The following is a 12,719-nucleotide window of genomic DNA, read 5'->3' as shown; positions in this document are numbered from 1 at the left end:
GACCTGGCTACTCACTGCCTGAATGTCACCACACTAAGGTATCTTTGTCATTAATAAAACAGACTACATCCTCTGTAATAACAACAATAAGCCTGGTGTTCAAAAGTAGTTCAAACCCCTGCACCTGTAGGTCCAGGTGTTGCTTTTGATTGACCTGTATTGATCCAGCAGGTCCAGACAGTGAGAATCTGTCTACAACAGTCAGATACTGTGAAACGTGACAGAACATAAGATGTGCAATTCCCCAGGGGCAGGGATTCCGTGAAGCATTTGACTTATACAGCAACAACATAATATGTCATGATACTCATAAAATAAACTGTGAATTGCACAAATGTCAAATATTATGTAACCCTATGGAACTTTAAGGGAATCTCCACAACAGAGGTGATAGATTACGCTTCTAAGAATTAAAAATATGCATCAGACCCCAAGAAAAGGATAGGTGGAGAAGGGCCCCATCACAGGCTTTGAGGTTTAACACTCAGATCAATAAAGTTGTTTTGCAACCACACGCACGGACTGTGGAACTCCCAGCTTTGCTAGGATTTCCCAGCTGCCGGGCTGTCATGGTAAAACACGCTGAAGTGTGAACCACACGACTCGTACAAGTAGAGCACAGCTGTGCAGAACATAAAAGGCATGTGTCCATCCATGGAAACACTGGGACCAAAAGATCAATGGGCTGCAGTAGTAAAGCCTGGGCAACAGTAACCTTGAAAGGGAATGAATTTATTCCCACAATTGTTTGAACAAGTGGCTGGAGACAATTGTGGGAAAGGAGAAGGGGAGAGGGGGTTGGCAGGGGTCTCCTAGGTGGAACTCCTCTAGGTGGGGCTTGCTTGAGTTTTTGTGATGAGTATTCCTGGGAATCCCAGGCCCTACTAAAATAAACCTAAAACAACTTAAAATGTTAGAGCATAAAAGTTTAACACAGCTATTGTTGAAGTAGTGGTTTTGTCCAACCTGAGGTCCAAAATGAAGTCAGAACAATATGAATAGGTTGAGTCTGTAATTACATCATTGTTATGCCAGTGACAAAACATTACAATATCTGTATTAGTTCCATTCTACTTGGTTAAAACATGTGTACGCTATTCCACCGAAGTGCTCTACAACAATGATGAAAACTGTACTTGATTCATCCATGCGAACAGTAGTAGGACACCGACCAATGGAGCTCTGCAGCTTCAAGTTTAATCCTCCTACTCTTATGGAAATAATGGATAGATCTTTCCCCCATTCTCTCACCCTCCTCTCATTACGTCATCACTATAATGCCTGATTCTTTTTGGTTTTTTACAGTTACGATGGCACGCAGTTTTGTGATTGTTCATGACTTTTGGAGGAGGATAAGCGCCACAGTGTAATCAACACCACAGACTGTAGAAACTATGCATGAACAACGCACAAGAAAAAACTGTGCATGAACAACACACAAGTCAAAACTGTGCATGAACAATGCTCAAGTCAAAAAGACCAAACTGCTTCAGCTCACAACACCGAACATTTACACGCATTGAACCAACCAAGAGAAACCAGGAAGTTGTGCCATAGGCAGACACTTCTTGATTCAACTCATGCTATGATGAACATCGGTCTTATCAGTTTGTGTCATACAGGATGAACGTGTAAGGATACACAATACTCATATCTCAACTAAGAGCATTGAGGATATCACATGGTACAAAAGCTCCATGACAACATCCCACAGAGGTGGTGAACCTTTTGGAAGAGAGGAGGGGGTCTCACAGAGAACTACACAGGTGAAGCAATAGTGACATACTTTACTACTTATAATTCCACACTCATCATTCAAGTATGACAAATAACTATTTTTGCTTAGATTGATCCACTAAAAGTTTACAACACATGTGATTAGTGAGAGTGAGAGTGTGAGTGAGTGTTTATGTGCATCTGTATGTTCAAGTAAGAGTGTGTATACTCATTCACAAACCAACAATATTGGTACTAACTTTTTGTCGGTTTCCGGAGTAGGTGTGACTGAGTTGGTAAGTAGCGACTTTGCTCTGGGTTGTTGATCCAGGATTCGGTCGGCAGATTTGCGACCATTCTGTTAGAAGGCTGTGGCTTCTCCTCCACTGACGAAGTGATCACCATCGGAAACTCTTGTGTGTTGGGCCGCTGTATCCCAGAAATCAAGTCAAAGTTTATAATTTGGGGGTTCCAAAATTACCTTGGAAAACTACGAGGATGCATCAAGTGTAGAGAGTGAAGGGGTAATCCTCGTCTCAGAAATCTTCAGAAATCTCTGCAATTCAGCAATATACATCCAACGACAATATAACTCAAGTTTGAACCGGAAAGGCAGGTATATAAATAAGGGTTTCACACAAAAATATTTCTTTGTCAACAATTCAATCCTGAAGTGGTGGAGACATTAGGAACCAACTAAACTAAAAAGGCACCATTAACTTGTTTCCAAAAAAGTTTCACGTCGTCTTTCCTCTGTATTCTTTATTACAATGTTTCTCTAAGGCAATGAACTGGGTTTCAGGCAACAATACTTATTTCTGACGTAAAAATATAATATAATTATTTAAACTACATATTCTTATATAATTCATAGCTATTTCTTATTTTAATATATATATTATATATAAAAATATGCTTCTCTGTGTATATGGGGAAGAAAATATTTGGTTACTCAAGTTTGCTTCTTATAAGTGCGGAGTTTCATGCATTGTTTCTTGTTGAATTTATTTTTTAATTCCAGTCAAAGATGCAAAGAAGATACAGTCAGATAGTAGACATGGGTGAGATGTATATCTGGGAGCTTGACTGAGACGGGACCCCCACTCGGATTTCCAGTTTTGATAATTCAGCAGCTGACAATGGAACCAGAGCTAAAGCTGGAAGTGTTGTTGGGCTGAGGGTGGGGGTCTCAATTTCCAACTACCACCATTTACCCCATCACTCTCCCTAAAAATAGCCTTTGCCTCTTAGATTCTGTGTAAGTATCCTATTGTGAACTAATCACTCAAAAAATAAGCAGGTGAAAGCAATCCAAAAACATCTGTGCTGTTTTCTTTCCCGGACTTCAACCTGGTGGTTTAATCCAGTGACACAACAGGTACAGTTCAGAGAAATAAATCATCCACAGTAAAAGCTTTTTGTCTTTGTCTCCTCCACCAGATGCACAAACATAAAAATCTACCCTTCCCCCTTGAAGGAACTAGCGAAGTCCACAGTTAACTGGTGCCCTTTAAGCCTGCCAGGTCGAGAGGTGGGAGGAGAGGGACACGGAACTAAAAACACGAGTGACAACAACCTTCAGCTTGTGAAAAATGTTACCGTGTGCAGGAAGAAGAAATAAACATGTGCATGCCAAAAGAAATACGACAAAGCAAAGTGTTCATGTGCAAGTAAGTGTATTCCAAGGCACAACAAAAGTAAAACCGTTTTCAGTGTCAGTTTATTGCGCTCTATTCCAAAGTCTCTGATCTAGGTAGAGTCAATGCGCCTCTCTTGATAATAAAAAAAGAGAAGTGAATCTTCAGTTTTGATTTGCTTTGATGTGCCAGAGATGCGTCCACATACGCAGCAAAAATGTATCCTTCTCTCTTCCAGTTCTTGGGTGGCAAAGGCGGTTTGTTAACTACAGAATGTCAAATACTTGAATATAATATTTCACATATATTCAATAAATCCGGTCCGCACTCTCCCATATATATTTTTTTATTTTAAATTGATGTATCTCGTCTGAAAAGACATTGGCGACAGTACAATATTCCGGTTTTGGAGTCTCTTCGTCAGTTTTGATACAAAAACTGTAGCGATTGCTCAACAAAAAATAAAGTAGCTTTCCGGAAGTGAGTCGTGATCCTCGAGAAAGTAAAATAAAAACGTGCCTTTAAAACAAAACCCAATACTCCGTAGTTCCAACTGAACAAAAGCAATATACTTTTCAGCACTGTCACCTCCCTCTCACACAGTCTTCTACGCAGTCGTTTGCTGCCAGTCAGTTCGGAGCTTCCGTATGTGTCTCGATGCTCTCTCCTCACACTACTGTTGCCTTTGATACCTCCAGGTCAAACAATGAACTATATTTTCATTCAATCCTCTGATTTTTCTCGCAGGATATTCACCTCCGAGGTGGTGTTCTTCCCGGGTAGCATTAACTCATATTCGCCCCTCTCCCGTTATTACTCCCTGTGCTGGCTACCCTTTCTGGACCGCTCCGGATCCACACCCTGCGATGCGGATTGTTCCAACAGCTATAAGAGCGCAGGGGGGCTGTGGAGATACAATCCGATAGCAGCTGGGTTGACGCAGCTCCACGCACATTAATGTTTAAAACGTTCAAATTAGCAGGGCTACCTAGTCACAGTACAGCAAGGAGATATTACGCATAGTTCCATTTCTCTGTTGATGTGAAATTACACGCGGGGTACTTGAAATATTGTAACACACACAACTACATGATGGCAACCCTGAGACTTTTCGCATACCCCCTTTTCGAGAGTAGTTGCGCCACAAAGTTGCTCCTCTCCATTTATAGTAACAGGCATACATACATACTGTACACACACACACACACACACACACACACACACACACACACACACACACACACACACACACACACACACGACATTGATGGGGCGGCACTAGGTGCACGTGCCCAAATAAAAGCCCTTACCACTTCACACAATATCTGAAAATGACAACCGCAACAATATTCCTTAACGAGATACTAGTATACATGCTGTGGGAAAAATCTGTCAACTCGTCTCAATCTATAACAAAAGTTCGAGTCCGATGGCGCATAAGGAAAATATGCAAGTGAGTTATATCTAACTAATAACTAAGGTATTGGATAAAGTCAAACAAGTTACATTAGAACCAGTAATGTAATCAGTAAAGCAATCATTTTGTGACACTATATTTGAGTCAACTTGAAGCTGTAGCCTATTTATGACTATATCTTTCAGAAATGTATTACAAGTCATGATAATGACCAAAGTTGCTTCCTGTTCCTCAGGTTTATTCAGAAAAGAATTACTAAGACAGCTATTTGTCTGCTGTCCTTCACCATGTCTATTTATACAAGCTTCATTTAGTTCTACCAGTCCTTGAGAATGATTTCACAATTTTCTGTGCTAAAGCACGCACACTGACAAAACCCTTCCTCTTCTCTTATTGCTTTCCACCGCCACTACTCTCCGCTTTCCCTGACGCGCCTTCTTCGATCGTGAGCGCAACACTCCCCACCCCCAGTGTGCGCGTTCGCAGGCTCTGTTGCTATCCGACGCCGCGGCAGCTCGAGCGTGATTGGTCAGACGACGTCCCTTCAGTTGCAGGAATTGGTCAAATTGGATATGTGGGCGGAGATAGAAAATGAGGCTGCCCTGTCCCCTTGCCTCCTCGTCGTCGCCAAATGCATCGCGGAGGCAGAAAGACGTGCCCGCGGAAACAGTTAAAAGACCTCAGGTAGACAGATAGGGGAAGGGGGAAAGACCACTAGAAATGCGACCAAAGGGGTAGCTCATGAAGTCATGCAAAAAAAGATCGATATAGAAAAGTTCAAACAATACTTTAAACTTCCCATAACTTGATAGAGCACAAAAACACAGAAAACGGGAGGACATCTGCCAGGTGACCATTCACATCTAGTTAAAATATTATGTCCAGTAAATTAAAAACAAAACTTGCCTGCAAGTCACAGAAACTAGGCTAACGTAAGCAAAACAGGCAATTACATGATCCAGTATATCTGAAAACACTGACAATGTGATCAAACTGAGTTACTTTTTGGGAATATTAACAAAATATACTTTGTTTCTTCTTCAAATCAAATACAGGAAGAAAAACTATTTTACACCCTCATGACACCAATAAATGGCAATGGGGTAAATTATTATCTATATGACATAACAGACGACTTCAAAAATGTATATGTATCTCAATCCACTAAAACACAAAGGGCAGGTTAAGTAATGTTGTGATAATTTAGCCTTGGTATTTTGAAAGCTCTGAAAATAATTCCCTGTGACGTGTGGAACCGAAACAACATTGTCTGTTCTCAAGGAGATTGAATGTTGTGAATCCCTGCATGTTCATGTTGGGTATTCGTTTCCATATTCTCCCCCAAAAGAACAGCAACTGAAAAGATGGGAGGGGATGTACAAAATGAGGTTAACCATGCCGTCATTCATCCTCCACGGTAGCCAGTGAATGTGCGTGTTCCCCCTTCAGAAAAACTTTAACTTCACTGCAGACAGCTACTGTCGTCATGCAAGGATTGGGATAGATTTCAGCACACAATTTAATCAAACTGCGAGCTGAAGATATTTGCAATAGCGATGCAGCACTGTGTCACTTCCATGAGAGAGCACTGTTGATGCAAAAACTAAACCCCAATTACAGGTTATAGGTTAGGGATGTTACTGAGGTGGTGGGTGACATGGGAAGGGGGATGTGGGTGCTCACACCCAAAATAAATGTACAATTTGCATGCAGGACAAGAACTTTAGAATTACTTTTGCAATAGCACCCGGGGTTGCTCTGCTGTTGCACTGTGTATGCATTTGCTATGTTCTGGTAAAACAGGCAATTTAAAAGTAGCAGGGTATTGCTATATTTCTCAATTATGAATGTCCTCTAGACCACAAATTAGGATGTAAACTGTCACCAACAACAATGATTCAATGTTCTGAACATAACAACAAACTGTGTTACCAGAAACATACAAATGAGAAAAATAACAATAGGTAGCCTAAACAATACATTTAATATCTAATAGAATAAATAACAATTATGTCCCCAAATGTATGTGTAAACTGCTTACAACTTAATTCCAAAATGCCAGGGACTTTGACCGTCTTTAATCGGATCTGGAGACTGACACCACAGCCTCTCTCCATCTTTGTTCCAAAATATGACAAACCAAATATGAATAGCAACATCATAACGTTATACTAAACTTGGTTGAGCAATTAGCCAGCAAATTCAGTCCCTCTTTCCCCTTAGCCCCGAACAGAGGCACAGCATGGCACATACAGTCCAAACCGAACTGGTGCAGCCTCCTTGTGTCATAACACTATTTTGATTGTATACGCACAAATGTATAGATAAATGTGTACGTGTATTATGTGAGCTGACTCTCCAAAGGGAGTGTGACTCGGTTCCAATAAATCACGTTTGCAAAGCTCCCAGACACCCGAGATTAAAAACGCAAGGCGAAGACTCCGGGACTCACGTGCCTTGCAGCAAAATTCCACCCGGCAACTACACACTGTACCATGGTAACAGCCCTGCCATTGGTCCCGGGTGCGTTTTGAAATGACCAATGGGAGGGCCGGCAGCGGGTGATGCGTGTTGCTAGGTAAACATGATGCAGTGGGAAGATACGGTAGTCGAACTCTACAGAAGAAGCTAGCGAGCGCCAGAGGAACGGAGGGGTAACACAGCAGCGAATTACAATTACACTGCGGGGAGGTTGCGGGGTTGCGTTTCAGCTCAGCTAAAGCCTGGGAAGATGTTTTATAAGGTGTGTGTGTATACTGTTGAACTAACTGTAATTTAATTTCTGCGATAAGTAGACCCAGAGACAAGCACTGATTTCACCCATCTTAATCATCACTCATTCCCACCCAGGGCAGGCATGATGGAATCCTTACCAACAACGAATCACATGCTTCTCTGCTGTATTTTCAACCTCCCTATCTACAGGCAGAATATCCAAATATATATCATAGATCTCATTGCCGACCAGTGAAATCCTGACAACTAAATAAGGTTACATGGCTCCTTGTGACGCCAAGGTCTCTACATTTTTTAAATAGGCACTAACCTTTTTACTACCCTTTGACATCCCATGCCAGTCCTTTTGGAATGGAATATAATACAATTAGCCAATAATAGTATTCACTTTGTAAAACATAGAAAGTTATGCAATAGAAAGTGATGTCAAATGCTTGATTCATTAAAGTTATCTGGAACTTGCAGTATGTTACATCAAGCTGCAACTGTTAAAAGTAACACACTGACAAGAAACTGATATTTGAACCTCTAACTTTGACTTGAGTGAAACAATGTAAAACAAAATATACATCTTTGCCTCATCCTCTGTTACAACATGCCCCTCTGATCATCACAACAGCTTAAGGACCTCGGGGAGGAATGGGAAATGTGGCAGAATTCCTGGTCATGCCTAGAAGTGATCCAGCTTTTGTGAAATTAACATCAGAGTTGACTTTTCGTAGCATGTTAGGAGAATTAGGTTAAGGTTAGGAAAAGGTTTAGGGCTAGCTAAAATGCCAAAAAAGTATACTTTTGACATTAATTTGACAAAAGCTGGATCCCTTCTAGCCATGACCGATAATTCCACCCGGCAACTACAGGCATTTACAAAACAGGCGCAAGGCATGTCATAGGTGATGAGCATGAGCATGTGTTATGTTTCCCAGTGGGCTATATAGTGTACAGGAAAGGTTGGAGTTACATGTGACAAAAATGGCCTAATGTTGCTACTGCCACTAGAGTTCTGCCAAGAAACGCAAGAGCAGGCAGAGTCAAGTTGAACACTGAAAGAAGTTTGAGGCGCTTCGTCCATAAATAGGACCCGGGAGGTCCCTGCAAGGACAGGTGTAGGAGTGTAGCAAAGGGGAGGCAAATACTCGGGCCGTGCCGGGAATACTGGACAAACAGATTGTTCAATCTAGATAATATCAGTGTCACAAAGTTATGACATTTCTTTTATAGCAGGGGTAAATTTTAATTTTTTTGCTTCCTTGTGAGTAACCATGCAGATTTACAAATGAAATTCAACAAATAATTTCATAAAGTCCCACAATCTCTTATGTTATGTTTTTGTTATGTGATGCTTAGAAATGATAACTGTTGAATAGAAAAGAGGAAATAACTTTTTTGTATGATCACATAAAAAAAAGGATAATCTTTCAAGTCAAACATCTCCTTCAATGTCTGCTAATGACACCTAGAGGTCTCCATTCTCCTGTATGAAACTGCTGAACATAACTGAGTTATAAATGTGTTCTGCTTAGTTACCATCGTTTCCATTTCAATTCTAATAAATTCAGGAAGCAGTCTACAACAAATAATTTTTGTTTAATTTTCCAATATTTTAATTCCCTATATATAGGGAGCCAAAAGAAATTTGGGAATTAAAATATTGGAAAATTATAGAGAAGTATCATTAATTAATTAAATTGTGATGAAAAAAAAATATTATATATATATATACATATATATATATATATATATATATGCCAGAAACTTGTAACCTGTTCTCAAGCAGGTGCAGGTCCACCCTCATTTTGTGTGCATTACTGTGTCTGTATTAAAGGGGAGGGATAATGGTACAGAGAAATGGCTTACACGGCATCACTATGCACGTGTCTTAGCGCTTATGCCTGACCCTTTTCTGGAGAGAGACAGAGAATCCCCACCCTTAATCCCCAATGAGGCTCCCCACCCCCCCCTGCTCGACCTTTCACCTGAAAAGCACACACACATTCATTCCAGCACAGACACAGACAGACAGAGCTAGTCACACATACCACAAAACTGTGTCCCACAGAGACCCAAAAGCATTAGACAGGATCCTCATCTATTGTACATAACACAATGTTGTCTTGGCATGCATGTAGACATTTCCAATGTTGCACTATGTCATGGTTTACAATGCCAGGATTAAGGGTTATTTTTTCTTAAGGGGTCAGGGAGAGTTTATGTTGAGATCAGGTTTCTGTTTGGGATATACCCATAAGAGGCAATGGCACAGTTCTAGTTGTGACAGTCTGTGTCTGTGTGCAAAACAATAACCTGCTGCTCTTCCATTTAAATTAACAGCATACATTTCAGATACAAGTAAAGGCAGAAAATAACAAAATATTTTTTAATCAACTGATGGTAGTAGGAGGAATTGGAACTGAGGCTTTGTGACAGCACCGGGCTGACTTTAGGACCGGGATAAACATCCAGAGAAGTAGATTAACTGGTGTGATGCAGGCAAAACATTGTTACATTTGAGGAGGGTCTGGTGGTCCCTCCTTTGCTGCCCCCAGTGGCCAACCATAGTTATTACAACAAACCACTGGCTGGGCACTGCCAGAGGAAGTGATGTCTTTTCTGACTAGCACCAAGCAACTGCGTTCTAGGGGAGAAACTCACTCCAGTGCAAAGTGCAATTAAATACTACATGGATGTGGCTAGGATCACATCACACAATGCTTTTTTAAAGACCCACTCCAATTTGCTTACCGCCCAAATAGGTCCACAGACGATGCAATCTCAACCACACTGCACTAACCCATCTGGACAAGAGGAATACCTACGTGAGAATGCTGTTCATCGACTACAGCTCGGCATTTAACACCATAGTACCCTCCAAGCTCGTCATCAAGCTCGAGACCCTGGGTCTCGACCCCGCCCTGTGCAACTGGGTACTGGACTTCCTGACGGGCCGCCCCCAGGTGGTGAGGGTAGGCAACAACATCTCCACCCCGCTGATCCTCAACACTGGGGCCTCACAAGGGTGCGTTCTGAGCCCTCTCCTGTACTCCCTGTTCACCCACGACTGCGTGGCCACGCACGCCTCCAACTCAATCATAAAGTTTGCGGACAACACAACAGTGGTAGGCTTGATTACCAACAACGACGAGACGGCCTACAGGGAGGAGGTGAGGGCCCTCGGAGTGTGGTGTCAGGAAAATAATCTCACACTCAACGTCAACAAAACTAAGGAGATGATTGTGGACTTCAGGAAACAGCAGAGGGAACACCCCCTATCCACATCGATGGAACAGTAGTGGAGAGGGTAGTAAGTTTTAAGTTCCTCGGCATACACATCACAGACAAACTGAATTGGTCCACCCACACAGACAGCATCGTGAAGAAGGCGCAGCAGCGCCTCTTCAACCTCAGGAGGCTGAAAAAATTCGGCTTGTCACCAAAAGCACTCACAAACTTCTACAGATGCACAATCGAGAGCATCCTGGCAGGCTGTATCACCGCCTGGTACGGCAACTGCTCCGCCCACAACCGTAAGGCTCTCCAGAGGGTAGTGAGGTCTGCACAACGCATCACCGGGGGCAAACTACCTGCCCTCCAGGACACCTACACCACCCGATGTTACAGGAAGGCCATAAAGATCATCAAGGACAACAACCACCCGAGCCACTGCCTGTTCACCCCACTATCATCCAGAAGGCGAGGTCAGTACAGGTGCATCAAAGCTGGGACCGAGGCCATCAGACTGTTAAACAGCCACCACTAACATTGAGTGGCTGCTGCCAACACACTGACTCAACTCCAGCCACTTTAATAATGGGAATTGATGGGAAATGATGTAAAATATATCACTAGCCACTTTAAACAATGCTACCTAATAAAATGTTTACATACCCTACATTATTCATCTCATATGTATACGTATATACTGTACTCTATATCATCTACTGCATCCTTATGTAATACATGTATCACTAGCCACTTTAACTATGCCACTTTGTTTACATACTCATCTCATATGTATATATTGTACTCGATACCATCTACTGTATCTTGCCTATGCCGCTCTGTACCATCACTCATTCATATATCTTTATGTACATATTCTTTATCCCCCTACACTTGTATAAGACAGTCGTTTTGGAATTGTTAGTTAGATTACTTGTTGGTTACTACTGCATTGTCGGAACTAGAAGCACAAGCATTTCGCTACACTCGCATTAACATCTGCTAACCATGTGTATGTGACAAATTAAATTTTGATTTGATTTGAAATAAATAAATACATGTAGGTCAACATTTTCTAGATTCCGTGTCAAGTATAGAGAAACTCCTTTTTACCATCAGCTCCTGCTTCAACATGAACTTATAACTCCTAAAATAGCTGCAGTTTATACTGTCAGGATGGATTTGGAGAGGGATAGGCAGGCAGACACATTTCACAGTCACCATTAACATTATTAGAAATGGCTCCGGCAGTATGACTTGCCAAAAGACAAACCCATTACAAAATCTATTGGAAAACAGAACACATAGCACCACAGCCAGGACTAGACCTTGTACTGACTAGCTAACTGAAATAGCATCACAACAATAATTTGCAGATTTTCTGGAAACAGGCTGAAGTTATTTGTAACCTACAGTTTGGAGTCAAATCTACCTGCTCTCCATCCTAGATTCATTACAATATATATGCATAATGATAAAGAAACAGTGACATAACTTTGACTGAAATTAATAAATTGTAGCCTAAGTACCGGTCGGTTGTAGACACCGACTCAATTCTGATAGGGGAGTGAGGACATTATATATATTGTAGTCTGTGGTCTCCCAAAACCCCCAGCTGAACACCACACGGTTAGCTGTTATCAATGAACAACAGTGGCAGTTTTCTTTATATAAATCTAAACATCTGCCTTAAAGAGATACTGAGAGATTCTGGCATTTATCTGGAGTTCTAAAATGTTTGTCTCTACATGCAGTATGAAGGAAGTTTCGCAAGCCAATGCTAACTAGCGTTAGCACAATTACCTTAAGTTTACAGGTACGGTAGCATTGCTACAAAATAAAGTACAGTAAGGAAGAACAGACAGACAAGGACAGCTGCAGCGACTATTCAAATGTCAAAACAGAGACATAAAAATAATAAGACACTCAATTTGCCATCCAGCAAGCAACCGATCCAGTTTAAAGCTGCAATATGTAACTTTTTGGGAAACCTG

The 12,719-nt window shown here is 41.5% G+C and overlaps 1 protein-coding gene across 5 annotated transcripts in view; it reads right to left on the bottom strand.

Moving 5' to 3' along the window:
- Positions 1-12,719, bottom strand: part of LOC135522050 (dual specificity tyrosine-phosphorylation-regulated kinase 1B-like) — an 88,618-nt gene that overhangs the window by 40,679 nt on the left and 35,220 nt on the right. For 2 of the 5 annotated variants that reach the window (XM_064947955.1, XM_064947957.1), the window contains exon 1: positions 1,977-4,472. The exons of 1 other annotated variant lie outside the window; for it this stretch is intronic. In XM_064947955.1, coding sequence (XP_064804027.1) covers positions 1,977-2,121 — 145 coding nt within the window. In that variant the 5' untranslated portion in view covers positions 2,122-4,472. Of the gene's footprint in view, positions 1-1,976; positions 4,473-12,719 lie in introns of those variants that run through there. 2 more of the 5 variants (XM_064947956.1, XM_064947958.1) reach the window with 1 other exon arrangement.

This window comes from Oncorhynchus masou, chromosome 30 (genome assembly GCF_036934945.1).
Source record: "Oncorhynchus masou masou isolate Uvic2021 chromosome 30, UVic_Omas_1.1, whole genome shotgun sequence".
Classification (NCBI taxonomy): Eukaryota; Metazoa; Chordata; class Actinopteri; order Salmoniformes; family Salmonidae; genus Oncorhynchus; species Oncorhynchus masou.
Note: the sequence above shows the minus strand (reverse complement) of the source record. Positions and strands in the feature narration are given on the sequence as shown.